The 20,589-nt window shown below is 39.1% G+C and overlaps 1 protein-coding gene across 2 annotated transcripts in view; it reads right to left on the reverse strand.

Annotated features, from left to right (window-relative positions):
* frem2b (FRAS1 related extracellular matrix 2b) overlaps nt 1-20,589 on the reverse strand; it is a 73,365-nt gene that overhangs the window by 24,066 nt on the left and 28,710 nt on the right. For both annotated transcript variants that reach the window (XM_024276959.2, XM_024276960.2), the window contains exons 3-6: nt 13,703-13,849; nt 8,103-8,333; nt 4,974-5,099; nt 4,530-4,781 (exon numbers count right to left, since the gene is read on the reverse strand). In XM_024276959.2, the coding sequence (XP_024132727.1) occupies nt 4,530-4,781; nt 4,974-5,099; nt 8,103-8,333; nt 13,703-13,849 (756 nt within the window). The remainder of the gene's footprint in view (nt 1-4,529; nt 4,782-4,973; nt 5,100-8,102; nt 8,334-13,702; nt 13,850-20,589) is intronic.

Genomic DNA, 20,589 nt, shown 5'->3' on the forward strand with positions numbered 1-20,589 from the left:
TTTCTCTTTAAAGCCAACTGGATCCAATCACTCTACTCTCTCCGCATGAACTGGACTTTAATGAGTGAACATTTAATTTTTTGTTGGAGATAAACCTTGTACTTTTCCAATTTTTCTTGAAAATGTAATAAGATAAAGTCACTGTATTTTAAAAATAAAACTGGAAGTTTTCAATACTTCCTGCACAGGAACTAAATGAAAGGCACTTTATTTGATCTGGCAATGGTTTTAGTGTTACTGTAGGAACAAGCTTATCACACAAACGACAGATTTGAAATCTAGGTCTTTAGACTGTGTGGGGGAAATGAAAAAAGCCCAGAAAAAATGCCAATCAGTAATATAAAAGCTCTGCTGGATGGGAGATTTCACATTTCTAGCTGTGAAAGCAGAAAGCATAACAATGACAACATTAGCATGCTGCAAACATTCGGCACAAATGAGATATTTAGTCCTGCCTAGGTATTGCGAGTGTGCCGTCTGTGTTCACACACAGATACAGACAGATGAATCAATATCAGGTAGTGTGCCATTCCCACACAGCCAGCACGGCTCAGACAGCTGGCTTTGTGCGAACCACACCGAAAGGCTCAAATGCGCTCAAAGAGGCTTGGATTTCCACAGTCCACGCGCATAACGCTCGGAGAGTCACTTCACCAACAGCAAATACATCTCGGCTGCAGATGAAGTTGGAATAAATCATGGATGGGAAATCATTTCTGGTGCTGAGGGAATTCTGTGATGCGCTGGGCTCTTCTCAGTGCCTGAAGATCTCCAGAAAGCAATAATGGATGAAGGTGTCAATTCTGCATGGCAAACTGATTCCTGTCGCACAAGCAAAATGAGGACTCCAGCCTCAAAGAGCCACTCCAAGGAAAATGGTGTTTTAACATGTTCTTGTGGCAACTTGATACATATATAAAGAACATTAAGGTTAAAATTGTATTTCTTTATTCACATTGTTGTGAATCAGGAGCAGAGGGAAAATGCTATTGGAAAAACATTGTAGTCGTGACGTAGTAGCCACAAGCTCCATTCTGATGCATCCACTCGTAGACGAATAGATCCATGAATGACTTTGTTTTCCTCGTATGATTTGGCATCTGTCTCAGAACTATACGGCTGGATATCTCCAACATGGCTCACCATTTTTAATGCATTTTTAATGTTAGCTTGGGGGTTCGAGGGGCTGTAAGCTAACGAGGGAGAGTGTAAACAAAGGGATACTGGGAAATGAGTACAGGCTTACTCTGCACCGACAGAGGCAAATTATTTTGAATAATGTTCTTTTTTTTTAGTTTTTTAACGCCAATAATTCTCCATTTGGTAATAATTAGGGCTGAGAATCAATAAAATAAATTAACTAATTAATTGCAAACTGTAAAAAAAAATAGCAATAATCGCAAATAATTTTTTTTATTTTACAGCATTTCCTGACCTCTTATTATTTATTATCTGCAAATAATCACAAAATTAAATTTCCGTGAAGTGATAACACATTGGGAAATTGATCACATAGTCCACTTTTTGTGAAAAATCGATCTAAATAACAAAAGCACTAAAAATCGATTATATATATTTATTTCTTATGTAAATAACCATGGTAAGTGGGAAAAGAACCCAATGAAGTGTTTTTAATGCAAGCTGTGGATGACTGCACCGCTTAGGGAAAGAGAAGGACTGCTAGTCCTTTGTGTTAATAAATATTAACGCGTTAGTCACAATTTGTTAATCGCGTACGTTAATGCGTCAAAATTCTATACACTAGTAATAATATTTTTCTTACTTCTTCTAGTATTTCCTCTTTAAAGAAGGATTTGTTTGGATAAAAGACACTTTTTTGGTTCATTTCTTTTAGCAGAGACTTTTTTGTATTGCTTATATTGTGTGTAATCCTTTTTTCTGGGTATGTCCGCTTTTTAAGTGGATTATCTAACAGTTAATCTGGATTTAAACTGATGTTTTAATGTTTATTATTTTTACTGCATCCCTTTTAGCTGTTAAATAAAAATAAACTTAACTTTATAAGGACTCTAAAGCAATAGTAAAAAGCTACAACTTGTGTTTTCTCAAGTTTTACTCTACATTATAAACTATAAAGTAGATTAACTCTTGAAATGACAGCAATAAGTCTAAAATATTATCTGCAAGGAAAAATAATTCTTTGGTGATGTCACATATGAAGCCAGAGGCTCGCAATGTCCTCTAATAATAAGATTGAAAAGGCGGATGAATGTCAGCAGAACAGGCTGGTAAACATCAGCAGCTGTTTTGTTCGTTTGCAGCCTCTGCTCAGGATCAGTGAAGGTCAAAAGCCGTTCCGGTTACACACCTGAAGCTGCTACACCACAAAGACTCCAGAACCGCCAGCTTACTCCTGCCTCAAACAGCTCAATTACACGTTGTTCACTTGAAGTTTGTCTACCTCTGACCCCACCGGGACTAAAGAGAAAAAACAAGCACTTACATGCACTGATGCTTTAACAGAATTGAAAATGGATTTTGAATCCTCAAAGGCCAGACTCATAGATTTCAGGGAGCTACAGGGAGCCCCAACACACTGTAGAAACAGAAGGCTCAATATTTCTTTTCTCCGAAATATGACTTTTTTTGTTTTTCTAACTGAGGGCAAAGGGGCAAACAGCAAGAAGATTATTGACTATGTGACGCCTTCTGTTCCAGCAGGCTAGGTGCACAAAAGCACTTTCAGTATCCATCCTGTTAGGATCTTCCGCTTTCTGACACTTTTATGTATTTGAGTTTGTCGTACAAAGACACTAGGGGTATAACAATTGATCTACTTGATCGATAAACCAGTTTATATTCCTACGATCCAACCAGATCAATCTGTCTGAGGTAAGTTGTTAATCAGATGAAACTAAATCTCTATAAAACCATTTCAAAATGAAACAAATCAATTAAATGGATATTGGAAGATACCATTCGGATTGGGATATGGTAACATACAAAAGTGTCATCACAGCAGACAACACATTTGATGCAGCAAAAAGCTCTACTTGAAATCCAGAGCTGGTGCACCCACTAGGGGTGACTGCGTGTTACCAGTTTTGGACAATCTGTTCTTTCTGTTAGGGGCTGTAACATCTGGAACAGTATATCCCTACATCCCAAAGTTTTTAACCAAAATCCCACAACCTAAATGTCTTAAAAAGTCACTTTTCATGTTGATCTGGAGCCTCCACTGAGGGGGCGTGGCCTTTGGAGCTGAGCTGAGAAGCTCCGCCCCTGAAAGCTAACATCAAAATGATCTTTCATTGATTTACAATCCTTTACAACTGCGGTCAGATGAGCCGCCATTCACATTTCTGTGGTCACATCAAGAAAGTCTGTGGAGATTTTCCAGAATTCTCAGCCCTGCTACCGTAAGTATTGTTTGAAACTCACACAAAAATTCCAGTGACGGATGATTTGACCACGAAAATGCGAACGGCGGCTCATCATTAATTCAAACAGAGCCTGTCTGTGACGGTTTGATTTAAAAGGAGAAACAAAAACAACATGATTTCTTATGAAAAAAACATGACAAAAAACAAAAATCAAAGCACAGAATCCTCACGGTACCCCCCCCCCCAAAAGGGCGGATCCCAGATGCCCAAATCCAGATGCTTAAGTAGACCGAGGTTGATTAACTAAATGACGACTGTTGTGGATGGTCAACTTTAACCAGGTGAAACTGATTGGGCAAATAGAAGATGACAAAATCCAACAAATCCAAGCACAGAATCCTCACAAATACAAGGAATCTGGAAGACTGCTTAGAACCGAATTATTTATTTGTGAGTCACACTGGTTGAATTTTTGGCTAATTTTAGGTCAATGAATCAGATCGAATCTGATCATTCGAAATAAACTAATATCAATGAATCATACCGTCACCCATAAACTATAATACGACTCAAATCGTTGTTAAAATGAATCTTTACACCTCTACTATCTAGCAAACAATCAAAGAACCAAATGTTTACAATCAGCTAAAATTATTTTGTCTTGATTTAATCCAAAGATAAAGGGCGACTTTGCAATCGTGCGGTCTTTCCGTTCCAGATTATCCTGCCTATAATAACAGTCCTGACTTTGCAGCAGTGCTTTGAGATCATCAGAGTGATAGAGAAGAGAAGAGAGGACGTCAGGTGTTTGGGAACAAAAAGGCATGGGGATGAAATGGGAGACTATCAGCCCTGCGGTCTCAGCCTGCAGATATGAGATAAGCACTTTGCCTCCAAGAAGGCAGACACAGGGGAAAGTTCAAGCGCACAATTCCCATCCATACTAATGGGATTTCTGTATGTATTTTCCTCACTGAAGCTAAAATGTCAATATATTTTAGGACACAGCAAACTTTAAATCAGGCAGAACCCTTGAAGTGCAAAAGTGATTGAGTTTGAAATCACATCCAAAAGTAGGATTTAAAAAAAAAAAAAAAAAAAGACGACTCCAAAATCAAAGCCTTATAATTTCAGAGCCTGATTGAATTCCAGAGCATGCTTCTAATCAGTGTTACGGCACATTACCGTCATCTACGTCTGGGATGATAACGATTCTGGCTGTGGGGAACTCGGAGCCCAGGCGGCCCCCCATGGGCATGCTGAGGGTGACATTGAAGCTTTCCTCATCTTCATACAATGAGTCATCGATGATCACAACCCTGCAGGGTTTCTCTGTGTCTCCCTTGTCGAAACGCAGGACGCTGTGGTGGTCTTCGGGTCTGGAGATGTAATCAGAGTAGGACAACACCGTGGTGGGAACGGTGCCTTTGGCCGTAACTGGGGAGGAAAAGAAAAAAAAAATCATGAGAACAGCTCTTCTGCATCTTTTATTCTGTTGTCAAAATAAAACATCAAAATCCTTTCTGATTTTAAAAGCTATTTTTCATTTTGAGCTCATTGGCAGATGTCTGATGAATATTTATGACAGAATCTGGGCCAAACTAACCAAACACCGAGCTATTGTGTTACCTTGCTGAGTGTAGCAAATGACCATGAGCTCTTGACTGACATCTCCACTCCGGCGCACGGGAACAAGCAGGTCTCCAATGCCTTCCTCTATGTTGTACACAGCTGAGGGGATGAACACGGTCGATTCTACACAAAAAAAGGGACAATGAATCTCAGGAGAAGACGATTTCTGCATGATAAAGTGAAATAAAGTGGCCTGAAGATGAGAGGGAACTTCAGGAAATACAATTAATTTGACATTTCCTGCCATCAAAAAATTTCAACAGGCGAGCTTGTTAACTGGGGAAAACAACAGCTCTTGGTTTGGCTCCTTGGTGAAAGCTTTCATTAGGTTGTATATCAAACTTGCTGTCTGCTCGTTACCTAGCGCAGAGACAGCACAGCTTCTTTACCTGGCGGGTGATAAAGATGAGTCTAGAGGATGATGTGTGCGAGGAAAAAAAAACAAATCATGTGATGCAAAGACATTTTAAAGATTCCAATGATGATTAAAAGAACAAAACACATATTTTCAAAAACAGCATAAAAAAATTGTGAAAAACTCATTTTCAGAAAACAAAATGAAATACTAAAAATCAAAACACAAATAACTTCAGTGAACATCACATGGTTCCTACCTTTTTCAGTTTCCATAGAAAAGAGAAAATACATTTAAGAAAGCAAAAATTATTTACAGAAATCAAAATGTTAAAAAACAAAACACAATAAGAAACCGGAAAGGGAGGGATTACAGGACATCACTGATCGGATGATGATGTTTGTCTATTGCCTCATCCTAAAGTTATTAAAGGTATGAAGTGGGACTGGGTATAATCATTTAGCTTGCAAAAAACTTTTTAATTCATTCACATTTTTTATTACAATTTGTTTTGCTTTTTTAAATAATATGTTTTGGCGTTTAGTGATTTGTTGGCGTGATTTGCCCTTCAGGGCCACCGTACCCTGAAGATTAAAAAGTAAATCAGTTTTTGCAAAACTGGTTCTTAGTTTGGTGCTACTTTCACATCAGGCACGCGATGTGTGTTCTTGAATGCACTAAATGTACATTCTTAAACATGCACTCCTAAACAAGTATCCTTTAACATGCATTCTTAATCGTTTATTCTTGAACGCAAATCCTTAAACATGTATTTGTAAATGCATATTTTTGATCGTGCATTCTTAAAAGCATATTCTTGAACACGTGTTCTTGAACGTGCGTTTGTGAATGCATATTCTTGAACACGGAATTCTTAAATGTTCATTCTTAAACACGTATTTTGAACGTGTATTCTTGGTCACGTATTCTTGAACATGCATTTCTGAATGCATATTTCTGAACGTGCATTTTTAAACATGTATTCTTGATTGTGCATACTTAAACGCCTTTTTTTGAACCTACATTCTGTAATATTCTTGACTCTACATTTTTGAATACTCGTTGTGCTGATGGTTTTCACCCCGGATAAGCAGTTTTTTTTTTTTTTTATTTTTTTTTTTTGTCTTTTTTTCTGTTGTTTACTAGCGCATGTCCACCACTTACAGTTGTGGTGCAAATGGTCAAAGCGGTGCAAATCTAATTCACAGCTTTACTGTGATGTATAAAAGATTTGGTGTCATATAATTTTGGCCAGGCACATCAGGAAACGTTTGGCATTTCCATCAAGGAGCCTGACGTTGCTTCCAATGCTGAGTCTCTGATTGGCTAAAGTTCAATCAGGTTTAACTTGCAACACGTTCAAAACACATCCATTGCGCGTTTTGAACGTAGACCCTGATAGCGCACGTTGAAACTTATGTGAGACTTTCGAACATGGAAGACTTTTTTTTATTATAAGTTGTTGCTTGAACACGTGTTGCCGTGGGCGATGTGAACGTTACTTCACGGACTTATGATCATGATTGCGGAAGCTAGACTTTCCATTGGAAGTAGTCGCATGAGCGCGCGTTGTGGAGGCTTGAGACGGTTATCAAAAGTCACTTAATTAAACTTGAATAGAAGGATGTTTTCGTTTTGTTTCCCAGGAGAAACGTGTCCGATCACTTCTTTCTTGTCCTCAAATGTCTCATTGGCTGCTCTCCATCTTTTTGTCTGCCTCTCAGAGCTTTCTATGGCATTCAAAAGGATAATGGGCTCAAAACAATTTAGCTGTGAAAAACCACAGAGCTCAGGCTTACGCTCGTCATTCTTGCCAGTGAACATCCTGGGTGGCCTCATTAACAATACGCTGTGAAGTCAGCAAACCTGACTTGTCCTTTTCAATCCAGCGGCTGTAAGGAAATGTAGAGCTCCACTTTTGTTCTAAGCACCCAGTCTGGTCTAAAAATCCAGCATTTTCCACAGTTTTATGATGCCAGAAACCCTCTGGCTATCTTTTTATTCTGGCTTTCAGAAAAAAAAATACATTTTTATAAGCCTTCAAAGTGTATTTGACCTTGAGACCAAGCAGCAGAAGAACTTTAAAAACTATAAACACTGCAAACATCGGCAATCCCTGCTTAAGGCATAAGGCAACAAAAGTAAAATTTTAAAGTTTCTCTGACTGCTCTCTGGGCGCTACTTTAGAAACAAACTGCCTCTAAACATATTATTTACCACACAAAGTGTATTGCAGCTCTTTCATTTCACAAGTGAGGCTGGATGAGGTTTTTCTATCCAGGCTATACTGAACCCTTGATGTTTTCTCGCAGTAACTTCTTTAATCTGTCCAAGCAGAGCTTATTTTACTTTGTGAAGTTTTCAAAAGCATGACAGGTCATTAGTGTGCCAAACACTGAGTGCAAAATGAGGCAGCGCTTTTGGTCACATTTTGTTTTTCTTTCATTCAGGCATCAAAAACTCACATTTCACGATATTAAAGGTTGTTTTTTTATACAGTTTAGGTATAAACACTTCATTTATCACGCTCTGATGGCCTCAGGTTGATGGCAGATGAATTTCCCACATCATACCCGATCACAACCACAGCTTGGATTAAGGAAATGAGCTCCCTGCAGCTAGAAAAGCAAACAACTCTGATACGGTATTATCTGATTCCATCTTTGTCTTTGCTTGTTGATTTCTTTTCCAAAGTTTTCTTTTCTTTTTAACCTTTTTGTAATTGGATGCCAGAAAGCGAGCCAAGACAGTGATATGAAATCATTACTGACCATCGTCGGGGTCGAGGATCTCCACCGTGGCAACCTCTGGAAATTCAAGAGCTGCCATCACCGCCTCGGAGAGAACGATCTGGAACGTCTCTAAGACTTCATACTCGCTGTCCGACAGGATTCTGACCCTCCAGGTCGCCGTGGTCTGGCCCGGGTTGAACTGAACCTGCTTCTGGGACTTCCCCCGGAAGTCCTTGTCCTTTTCCGCTGTGCCATCCTTTGTGCCAATACCTTTGAAAATATATAGTTTGTAAATGTTAACTCCAAAATAACAGTAATACATATATAGACAATCAAAGACCTATTTAATGACCATTGTGTTTTGGGGGGTTTTAACATGTTCTTAAGGTATTTTTCTTATCATTAAGGACAAATATTAAGAAATGTGGGCTTAAAATTGCATTTCTGAGTATTTCTTTATCAAATAAAAAAAAAGCAGTTTGAAAAAAATGGGATTTGTTTCATCGAAAATATGCTGGGCGGGTCACAAGCTCTCTGATCTGCTCCATTCTGATGCATCCGCTTGTAGATGGCGAGATCCATGTATGTCATCTGGCTCCAAACTGTTCGAGCGGGTAGCTCCAATATTGCTCGCCATTTTTGTAGGAGTGGTAATGTTAGATTGGGGAGGAGAGAGGATATGAGCTGCGGGAGAGAGAATAAACAGATGGATGGTGGGAAATGCGGGCAGGCTTACTTTGCGCCAGCAGTTCCACCTACAACTCAGACTTTTTAATAGGGCCGCGACGATTAGTCAACAAATCGACAACTAATCGACTATTAAAATAGTCTACGACTAATTTAATAGTCGATTTGTTCTTACTTTATATTATATGGAGTCAGAGTGTAGTAAAGTTAAACAAAGTTGTGAGCGTTCAGCACCAAAAAATGCACTTTTTATATTATAAACTTATAAAATTGTTCCTTTGTTTCAGATGCCGACCTCAATTAATCTAATCTTGTTTAAATACCAGAAACTAATGAAGGACAGAGGCTGCACGATTCATCGCAAGTTAAATAAATTATCATCTTAATTGTCTTTATTTGTAGTTAGTTTAAAGCTAATGATGGTTAAGATGTGTGCTTTATATCCACTTTGCGTATGAACCCATCAGTCGAATAATCGTAAATAATAATCAGTGATTAATCGACTTTCAAATAATCGTTTGTGGCAGCACTAATTTCTAATAAGCGATTGCCGCTCTGCAGGAGCTATGTCCCAGGAAAAAAAACACAGCTTGTATGATTTTGTCTAAAAATCGCATAATCATAATGAAAATACTACTAGGAACTAGGGCTACCACAAATGATTATTTTAATAGTCGACTAATCACTGAATATTTTTTCCGATTGGTCAAGTAATCGGTCATGCGCAAAGTAGATGTAAAGCACACATCTTTACCACCATTAGTTTTAAACTAACTAAAAACGAGATATATTCACACTAGCATTATCTGTAAAAATGCTAATCTGAATGCTGTAAGCTAAATCTGGAAGCTTAAGATGCTAGTGACGATAGCTAAAGATGCTGTAATAGATAGCTGAAAATGCTGCAGTTGATAGCCAGCTAAAATATTAGTTAAATGCCAAATTTTAAGTAAAAAAAAAAAAAAACAATACATGTATAAAGTTAGCCAAAACAGCTAACATGTTGCAGAAATATTAGCTAAACACAAAAATAGCCTAAAAAATCTTAACAAATGCTAAAATAGTCCAAAAAGCTAGTATAATGCCAATATAACTTTCAACTTTACTACACTCCGACTCCATATAATATAAAGTAACGACCAATTGACTATTAAATTAATCGTCGACTATTTTAATAGTCGATTAGTCGTTGATTAGTCAACTAATTGTGGCAGCCCAATATTAAAACAGATGATGATAGCACTACTCTTTAATTTTCAGGTAATGAAACCCCTTCTTCCTGGTGGAAGTTTTCTTTTGGCAGAGTTGGTCTGAATCTGACGTGTTCTGTCTGACCTTCAGCTTCAGAGTGGTTTGATGGCGCTAACAGTTGCTATAGCTCTCACTCTGGCAGGAGTCCTGTTGAGCTGCGAGGCTGAATCCAGTAAAATGTCACACGGCCTCCCCATTGTCTTTGCTAACTGGCCACACAGCATGCATAAGAGCTGAAGCGGTAAACAGAATAAAACAGCTACACACCCAACCTTTCAAGCTGCAAAAAAAGAAAAAAATATATTTTTTTATTATTTTGAAATCACAAAATTACTAAATGAAGCCAATTAGAAGAGTACATTCTGGTCAAAATAACTTGAAAACTGAAAGTAAAAAGTCAAAAAACGACCTTAGAAAGTCTTTAATCGTCTGGAAGACTGACCAGCGGAAATGAAGATTCTGTTCTTTGATAAAAACCAAACTGGACTTTGATATCCAAGAACAGATAGAGGGAGAACGTCTCTGCTCATACGTGCTGAGATAAGACAGTCACACTTAATAGGGCTTGAAAGAGCAGCGCTCTTCAAAGGGAGGAAAAAAAAAAAAAACGTATGATTTACCCTGAACATAGTGGCCCCGATTACACGAGTGATACTGAGGATTCGTGGCAGGCCAGCGCTGGCTCACTGTGGCGTCCAAATTGGTGCCACCTTCGCTGAGGACATGGTGGTCCATCGGTGCCAGAACTCTCTGATCAGAGACCACACTGGCAGGGTCGGGCAGAGCGGACCGCCAGTTGATCCAGTTTAATTAAACAGTTTTCCTATGAACATCCTTCACATCAAGAAAGGAGGGAAACTTGCTGTGAGATAAAAAGTCCTTCAAAACTTTGAAGCCAAGTATTTTTTTTCTTTTTGCCCCTTACATCAAACTGTCTGTTTCCTAGGGAAAAATTATAAATAAAAAAAATAAAAAAAACAACAGCATAAGCAGATTAAGCCTCAGTTCTCCATGTTTTCCACTGGTGAGTTGCTGATAGTGGAAGACCAAGGTTTTTTTTTCTCTCAGTAATGATCTGCCCTTTTTTAGAGGTTCTCTCAGGTGTCTGTTTAAGTTTGTTGTGGAGGAGACTCTAAATTCTTCCATTGTTTTATCAATTTCCTGAGCGGTCTGTTACTCCGCAACCTCCGTCACCCCGCCCCTAACCTGCCGTGTGCACGCCAGCGACGGGTTAACCGTCCACGTGGATCTTTCTTTACATTTTTCGCTTTGAACGGGCTAGAATGGTGTTTTGGACGTGATAAAACGTTTACACCCATCTTGGGACGACTTCAGACTCTGATAGTACAGACAATACAGCCGTTTTCAGAGACAGTGAATGCATCGGGACTGAAGTTACAACCCTTGATTGGTCCTTTGTGTTAGCCCCGCCCCAAAGTAGCAAAACAGGGCCAAAAGTTTTGAAACGTAAAACATTCACATTAAAAAGAAATAATAATTAAAAATTTGAAACTGAATAAAAAAGTTTTAAAATTTAAATAAATGATTTAGAGACGGAAACCTTTCAGGGTTTGTTATATGGTCACACAACAGTAGAATTTTATAGAAAAAAATTAATAAATAATGGAAACTTAAAACTATTTTTTCTAGTTACCACAGTACATTTTTGACTTTTTTTTTTAGGATTTATTCAGAGTTTGTAACACTTTATGATAAGATTCCTTAACAAGCTTTATTGACACATTAACAACCATTAATGTGTTTATATGGTGTTAGTAAGACATTTATTAGCACAATAAGGTTTATTAACATATTTAATAAGATTCATTAACATTTAAAGTGAGACTGTTGTTTACAAAAAACATATTAATAAACTTCTTACAACCTTAACAAATGTATTAACCATCTTTATGAACATTATATTAAGTGTTTTGCAGCACCTCATGTAAAGTTTTGCAAAAACTTGAATAAAAAGAACAATGGTTTTTAAGAATTGTGAAGCTAAACAATATTAGAGTAAATATTGTATCTTAAGAATGAAGAAAATAAAGGACAAGATAAAACAACTATCTAATAATCTTGACTACAATCACCACTCAGGAATGTAACTTAAAGGGCAAAAGAGTTTTGTTCTTCTCTTGCTTATGAAACATAAATAAATAAATAAGAAAAAACGTGAACATAGGCACCCAAAAATGTGTAATGTTTTTTCTAATAAAGAAGAAACATTACATGAGACTTTTTTTTCAAACACACAACACCAATTTCAGAAATGAAAAGCACGCTTGGGCTTGTCCTGTTGGGATACTAAAAGCAAAGCAGCCGCAGTTCAAAGAAAGATTTCCTTTATTGATCGTTTATCAAACATGTCAAAAATGGGGCAAGTCAAAACACTTGATTCTCTTCTTCAGTATCTATTTCTGTGTTTTCAAAACACTCCGATCATCTTTTGATCTATTGTAAAAGCATGGTCTTTTATTCAAGATTATGGAGTTTTTTTAGGCAAAATTTTAAAACCTTTTTCGGATATCATTTCTGCAGAGCGGCAAAAGTTCAATAGAAATGAATCTCTTAGTTGTTGGTGTGGAGTAAGGCTGCCCCCATTTCCCATCATCCATCTGTTTACAGTCTCTCCTGCTGAAGTGCACATCCCCTCACAACCCCAACCTAACATCAGTGGTGCAGCAAAAACAGTATTGGAGCTATCCAGATGTACAGTTTGGAGCCAGATGACGTACATGGATCTATGGAGTAGACCAGTGAGCTTGTGGCCGCCTGATTGCAGTTTCTACATCACAGCTACAAGCTTTTTCAAACTGCAGTTTTACATTTTTCCCTTGATTCACAAAGATTTGAATCAAGAAATACTCAAAAATTCTATTTTTTTCTTATATATTTGTCTAAATTAATTAATTTTGCTGCAATTGTTCATTTTTTCAGAGCATAAAGGGAGACCAGCTTTAAGAATCCAATATTCTTTGACTGAGTCATTGATGTAGAACAGGTCTGCTGTACGTTGAGAGGCTGTTCGGGTTAGCTGAATTTCCATATCATCTGAGAGATGTTTCATTAGTCCGGGGACCCGGAGGCGTTTCGGATAATGAAAAGAAAATTTACAGGTGCAGGAGATACAGAGGAGGCATGGAAGACGGTAAAGGAAACGTTCCTGAGCGGGACTTAACCTTTAACATAAGCCCCAACTTTAATCAGGACTCATCCCCTTAGACGGCAATAACTGGAAGAAGGTTAGACAATTCAATTTCTGCGAGTTTTGAGGATTCTTAGTACGTGAGGGAGTAAACGTGAAGAGCTCAGTTCAGGCCAGAACCTGGAATAGACTTTGGAGGATACATCCACTAACTTAACCTTAGGCATGTGCACACATTCATGTCAGCTCTGGGCTTTTGTGGGATTTGAGCATAAACAGTGGTCAGGAGAAAGAGGTTAAGGGTCGTGACCTCTGACCCCTTTAAATATCTGGATCAGCCTAACTATTGTTGCAAAATATATCTAATGATGCGGTTGTCCATCAAAATGTTAGCTCCACAACAATGCAGTCTTTGTTTGCTCTTCTGTTTGGGTTTTAACTGTTTTTAGTTTCGTAAAAAAACATATTTCTGAATCTTTAAAAAAAAAAAAGTCTGACTTATTCGAATAATAGAATCTTTGAAGGAAACTGAAAAAAATAAAAGGATTCTTACTGACAAACGACGTTTCGCCCAGGTAACCACGACGCCTCAGAACCACCTCCAAGAATTTGACCTCCTCGTCCACGACGTAAAGTTCCTTTTCCAGCGAAATCCAAGCCCAGTTCAGGCGAAACTGCTGGTTTTTAAGCTGATTCCCACCTGCAAACAAAACAAAGAAAATGTGAATAACCTCAAATATTCAAATTGTATTTTTCTATCCCTCTGCCTTCTGGATCCCTTCAGGACTTGATTTTTATTCCACGCCTGCACTTACTGGGAGGTAAACGGAGTGCAGTGCTTTTGTGCAAAAGGAATATGGTTTGTGAAATATAATTGCTTCATTTTTAATTGAGATAAAGAGTGTCTGTTTCCTGTCTGAACTTGGTTATTTCATCTCTGCCTTTTTGAAGCGCCAGTCAAAGGCAATAGGAAAAGCACCGGAGGGCACGGCTGCAACCATTTGACCATAAAGACTCAAAGCGTAAACAGCCATCAAACACACAAAGGTTCACAAAGTTCCACATAAAAGTGCAGAAAGCACACACAAATATACAGTGACTCACCAAAAAGCACGTCACGCTTCCATTTCATTATTTCCAAAGCAGTGGCTGGCAGTCTAAATAAAAGCCCACTCCTTAATGAAAGTCAAAGTGCAGTGAGGAGTGAGACCTGCTGGCTGCTGCTGTAATTGGACCAACGCAGTGAGACAACACGGCCACCAAACACCTGACAGGGTGGAAAGTAGCAGAAAGTAAAACTGCCAGCTGAGACTCTGCTCTGAGGGTTCAGAGTGGAGGAAGTGTTTATGTTGGGCACAGCTGAGGTTCTGTGCTCCGTCCCGACCCGACTGATGTGGTCACCAAGTCCGACACTTTCAGCCGACCACTTACCTGCAACCGTTTCCTTCCTCTTAAAGTCCTACTCCAATCAATTTTAAAACTATTTTCAAAGTGGTCTTTTAATTATGATCAAAAAGCTTGTGTCATTTTCTAGAACCTAGGACATAGTTTCTGCAGAGCGGTTTATTAGAAATTTGCCTCGAGTTGTGGGCGGGACTATTGCCCCGGAGCAACCCTCAAAGAAATACAACTTTGAGTCTAATTTTATGTCTTCTATCATCAGAAAAATGCCACAAGATCACGTTAAAAACACCAAAAACTATTTTCATTGAAGTGGGTGGTTAAGCATGTCTAAACTCCAGCCAGTGAGCCAAATTAACGGTCATAGAATCAACCATGTGAAGCCCCCTGTGTGTCACGAAACAGGCAGACAGATGGTTCCACGTGCAGCAGGTTTATTTGGTGAAGACAGGGCAATGGGCGTAATGCACAGGTTAAAGTCCACAAAGCTAGAGTTGGGACAGACAGGAAATCCAGAGTGGTCAGAATCCAGGCGAGGGTGAGGGCAGGGGCCAGGCGAGGCAGGGTCAGAGGAAAACAGAAGGTGAGAACAGGAGGAGAACGCTCGGCGATGCAGGCAGAGAGGCACATGCAAAGCTTCGCGGGGAGTGGAGTGTGGAGCCAGACTAAATGCTGAGGAGGTGATGAGGTGATGGGGAACAGCTGAGCTGGTGAGTCCAGGTGGTGGTAGGTGGTGAGCGCTCCCTCTGGTGGCTGGAGATGGTAGCAGCAGGTTGCTCCATGACACTGTGTGTACAGTCTCTTGAATGTGATTGGCTAAATTCCATGATAAGAAAAAAACGTGACAAACTAGGAGTGTGGGAAAAAATTGATTTATCGTGATACTTCGTTTCGCGATTCTTGTATCGATTTAAAATGCTGATATGGTGAAATGTAATTAATTATTTATTAGCATCCTTCAGCGTCTCACTTTTGTTTTCCACTTTTTTCATATGCTAAAAAATATCTTTTACTATGGAAATCAGACAATGTTGATAAAAATATGTTCTTAATTTACTGAAAGAAAAAGAAAAGCACCATGAATTTGCTTGGGTTAAAGCATCTTGTTTGTGGGATACAGTTGCAGTTCTTAATGTTGTGATCGTTACATGAAATTAATTTTAACATTTTATTACAGGTAGAGTTTTTTTCTAAGTCATACTACTTAAAAAAATAGTGAAAAAATCTTTAGGTACAGTTTTGGGATATTATCGCGATACAAATCGCATTGTGAGTCAGGCATTACAATATGTATTGTATCACAAGACTCTCGCCAATGCACACACGGAGTGATGCAAATGCAAAATTCCCAGTAATTTCGGTGAAAATATATTTGTGTTTCTGTTCTATGTGAATAAACGAAAAGTCTTTCTATTGTGTTTCTTGTGTTCCACAGCAAATTAACTATGAAACTGCATAAATTGGATTCTCAATAGTAATTTCGCCTAATGGAAACACGTCATTTTTTGAAAAAAACAACAACTTTTATTTATCAGAAAAAGTGCTTAGAGGAGGTAGTTTTTGAGGCATATCGAAATGGTATATTTCGCAAAAGTGCAATGGAAACACTTTTTCCTAATTTAATGAGTCATGTGACCAACAACCACAGCAGGCGCCACAAGAGGATCACACAGTTCATCAAAAGTTGAGCGCGTCATGTGTTAATCCTCTGTATAATCACCAACCACAATTTCCCAAAAATCACTTCATCCGTAGCCACTACCATGTATAGCTTGCCGCTCAATGACCTGAATAAGACGCCGACGTCTCCTTTGATGGATGATGATGAGCAGAAATTTGAATGCATCTGCTGTAAATCAATGATTTCGTGTGAGTTGTTTTGTGTTTATTTGCGTATTCACGATTTAATGGAAACAGTGTAATTGCAAAAATTTTGTTTTTTGGACATTTTTAAAAATTCGATAAAGTTTTGCGCATATGTATAATAGAAACACAACTACTGAGTCACACATTAGAATGTTACGGCAGATACCCTTCCTGTCACAACTCCGTCTTGGGGACCGGGACAGGGAAACCCAGACTTGGGGCCCCCCTGTGACTACATAGCTAGGCAGTAGTGCTGAGCGTACTGCCTAGAGACCCAAACTGAATCAAGCTCCCTGCATCCCCTGGGAAACCAACCTTGGATTCCCATGCGCCCGTCCTGCATGCAACTGAACCATCCAGCCACTTTAAATACATCATTTGCATTTCGTGTTTGAAGAATGCAACCTGATTGATGACTCTCACACTTTTTCACCACACCAGATCTACCCTTTACCCCTATCTTAAGCAATGGGAAACTTTACATCTCCAGTATTGGTTTATATGTGAATGTATGTCTGTATTCACTCATTTAAAGCTTTTTGTTTTTTGCATACTAGTGTTGGTGAATAAAAAAAGGGTCATGCTATTAGCACTAATGTAAATTTCACAATTTAGTGCCATAACTGAAAGAGGAAGATGTGTTCTGCACAAAAGCAAATGATCAAAAGTGTATATTTGTCTTACCTTATGGCAAGTATGAATTATTAATGGGAATTATGTTTAATGAACACAGAATGAGTAAAATAGTTTAGTAAGGTGAAGCAGCGATGCACTCAGAAGACAAAAAGGCTTTTTTTTTTTTTTTTGTACTTGATTCATCCGCTTATGAAGTCAGCATTGGTGCAGATAATTGATGCTGGCGCTGCGTCAGCCTAAATAAATAACATAATAAAGAGACTGAAGGTAATACAGGCTGAGAGTCAACCCCTAAATTGTAATTAGAAAGTGAACTTCCAGAAACTGTGCAGCTTCAGCCACGACTTTACGATTTCTTCCTGTCCTACAAAATTCATGAGTGGAGTTGAATCATTTAATAGTGTACAGAGCAGACGTGGAATCTGTGTTCTGGTGTGTGATAGGTCAACAATGAGAATATAAGTCAGCACATCAGAAAAAAGCGGCATCAAGGTTCTGCACAAATTTCCTTAAATGGTCCAGAAATGTTAAATGTTATAAAGGGCCGGAGCGGAGTCATTTTAAATGACTTGCAAAATAATAATAGTAAAACTGTTTGAAATAGGTATTTTTTATCCTTTCATTTGTCATGGCCATCCACTCTGCTGTTCCAACACATTCTCACTCCCAGCTGGTCACATGTGTTTGGTTTGAGCCTCTTCCGTGTCACTTTTTGACGTTTTGGGTTTCCCCGACTTGTAGTTTTTTGACATGCTGGCTGTTCCCATCAAATCTGGGTCCCCAACCTCCAGGCCGCAAACCGGACAGAACTGGTACCGGTACCCTAACCCAGAACTGGTTATGTGTCCGTTACCACATCCGGTATCACGTCCAGTACTGCGTCTGGTATGGCGTCCATTACCCTGTCCTTTACCATGTCCATTACCGCATCCGTTTCCTTGTCCGTTACCGCGTCTGTTACCGCATTAGTACCCTGTCCGTACCGCTGCTGGTCGCTTGTCCATTACCGCGTGTGCTATTTTGTCTGGTAGCGCATCTGTTACCACATCAGTACCATGTCCGTTACTGCATTGGTACAGTGTCCAGACCACGACTGATAGTGCGCCCGTTACCACAACGGGTCTCATGTCTGGTACTGTGTACATTGGCACATACGTTACCGCATTGGTACCGTGTCTGTACCCCTTACCACATCCGTTATCGCATTAGTGCCATGTCCGCACCACGACTGTTTGCATGTCTGTTACCGCATCCGGTGTAGTTTCTGGTATTGCGTCCGTTAGAGCATTTCTTACCGCATCAGTACCTTGTCACGTACCGTGTCTGTTACTGCATTGGTACCGTGTCATGTACTGTGTCCATTACTGCATCGGTACCGCATCTTTTAGCGCATCCATTACCACGTCAGTTACAACGTCCGTTAGCGGGTCCTTTACTGCATTGCTACCGTGTCTGCACCACATCTATTAGCGTGTCAGTTACCGTGTCCATTACCGTATTGGTACTGCGTCTTTTACCGCGTCAGGTATCGTGTTCGGTGGCCAGCACATCAAAAATCGATGAGTTAGGGACACCCAAGACGTCGAAAAGTTGCGCAGAAGGGGCCCAAAACGTACGTCCGTATATGACGAGTCGGGAGTGAGAATGCTGTTCTCATTTGCCCCCCCCTCCGAAAGTTTTATACCTCCCCCAAATAAAATATTTTAGCTCCGCCCCTGCCGTTATACTATTAAATTTTCAAGCGAGAAAGCCTCTGGAGTCCTGGAGGGAAATGACAATTTTAATAAGTCCTGTGATGTTAAGTCTACCACAGAGAGGGATTTTCTCATCCTGTGTGTTCTGGATCACTCTGCTGATGACAGATGACCTTTTGCATGACAGAGGAGTTTTGATTAAAGCCAGCGAGGTGGCTCTCGTGGTTCTGGAGACACACAGAATGTGTGATCTCTGAGCTGTGAAGCCTCTCCTTCATGGGAAAAAATCCCCAAAATTTTTTGGCAGATTACTTCAAGATTCGTTATAGTTTAAAAAAGGAACAACAACAAAAAAAATCTTCAGAAAAATAATCAAATTACAGTTAAGTTTAAGTTTGTATGAGGAAAGAATCTGTAAAACAAAATGTCAACGAGGGTGGTCTCCCCGCCAAAATAAATCACATCAAACACCAGTTTGCCTCCAGTGGTATTCAGAAGCATTAATTGGCTCGATTAATTATTCATCCCCTCCCATCTAACACGTCCTGAGAAGTCTGCAGCCCCTCACTACAGTTTTACAGCTTTAAAAATGATTTGCCCTCCAAGTTTTTACTGTGTTTACTAACCCAGGATGACACGAGCAAACATTTATTTTACGGGGCCTCAAAGCCTCAGTAAAAGCGGCGGTAATGTGGCCTTCAGGGGAGGTGGGCTGAGGTGCTCACATCCAGAGGAGCACTTCACTCCTCCAAATTTCCTTCTAATTAAGATAAAGGAGGGGTGGAGTGAGTCCACTTGAATAAAAAGCTCAAAGGAAAACACAGGAGTTAATATTTAACAAGGCTTCTCAGCAGCGTGATAGATTATAGTGGACAGCACGAGTGCTCTCTGCTTGGGAGTTTTCAGAGTGGATGAGCCGGGTTATTATTTGACTGTGTGTCCACAAAGCATCAATATTTTCAACACAGCCTTCATCATTCATTGAACAGGGTTCTTGCATTCACTGCAACATTATAACTTATGAGCAGCTTCGAGCTAAAATCCAGGCATGAGGAGGGACAGAAGCCCTTTTGAGGGGAGCAAAAGAATGTTCGAGGCTGGACGGTGCCAACTTGTCGACCCCGTCTCCTCCCCGCATACATGCGGCAGTCAGGCCTTATTTGGGTAACATTGTGGAGCCGTGGTGCCCCACAAACCGTCATCAGTTAATTCAGGCAGGGAGACAGCAGAGCCGCACTGATCATGCAGGACTAATGGGGCTAACCTGGATTCAACAAGTTGATTATCAACTTCTATATTTATATTGTCCTATATATAAATATATTTGCACGTGAACTACCACTTAAGGAATCACATCAAATGCCAGGCTGACAATATTGAAAAAAAAAATGATTTCAATATTTTAATAGTTGCACAGAAGGCAATAAATGTGACCAATGTTAGGCTATTCTTTTTATTACAAATATTTTAGAATAGTGAGACTCCAGGCAAAGCAATTTTCACTGCATAATTTACTTTAAAATGTACTTATGATGGAGAATACAGTTATGATGGAAAGATCATAAAATATGAAATTAACAAATGTCCTTTCAGATCCTATATGTGTTTTTTAAAGCTTATGACTCACTTAAACTTCAACTGCGTTGACACTAGTTTTATTACAGTCTGGGGAATAATGTTAAATAAAACTAAGAAGGTAAGCAACTTTCTTACTTTATACAAAAACTATTTCCTTAAGAATATTTTTCCTAAATAGATTTGTTAAACCCTATTTTTTAAATTCTTTTATTTTTCAGTTGCCTTTATATGTCTAGTCATGTTAATGTTTTTGTGCTTACTTTCA

This window comes from Oryzias melastigma, linkage group LG13 (assembly GCF_002922805.2).
Source record: "Oryzias melastigma strain HK-1 linkage group LG13, ASM292280v2, whole genome shotgun sequence".
Classification (NCBI taxonomy): domain Eukaryota; kingdom Metazoa; phylum Chordata; class Actinopteri; order Beloniformes; family Adrianichthyidae; genus Oryzias; species Oryzias melastigma.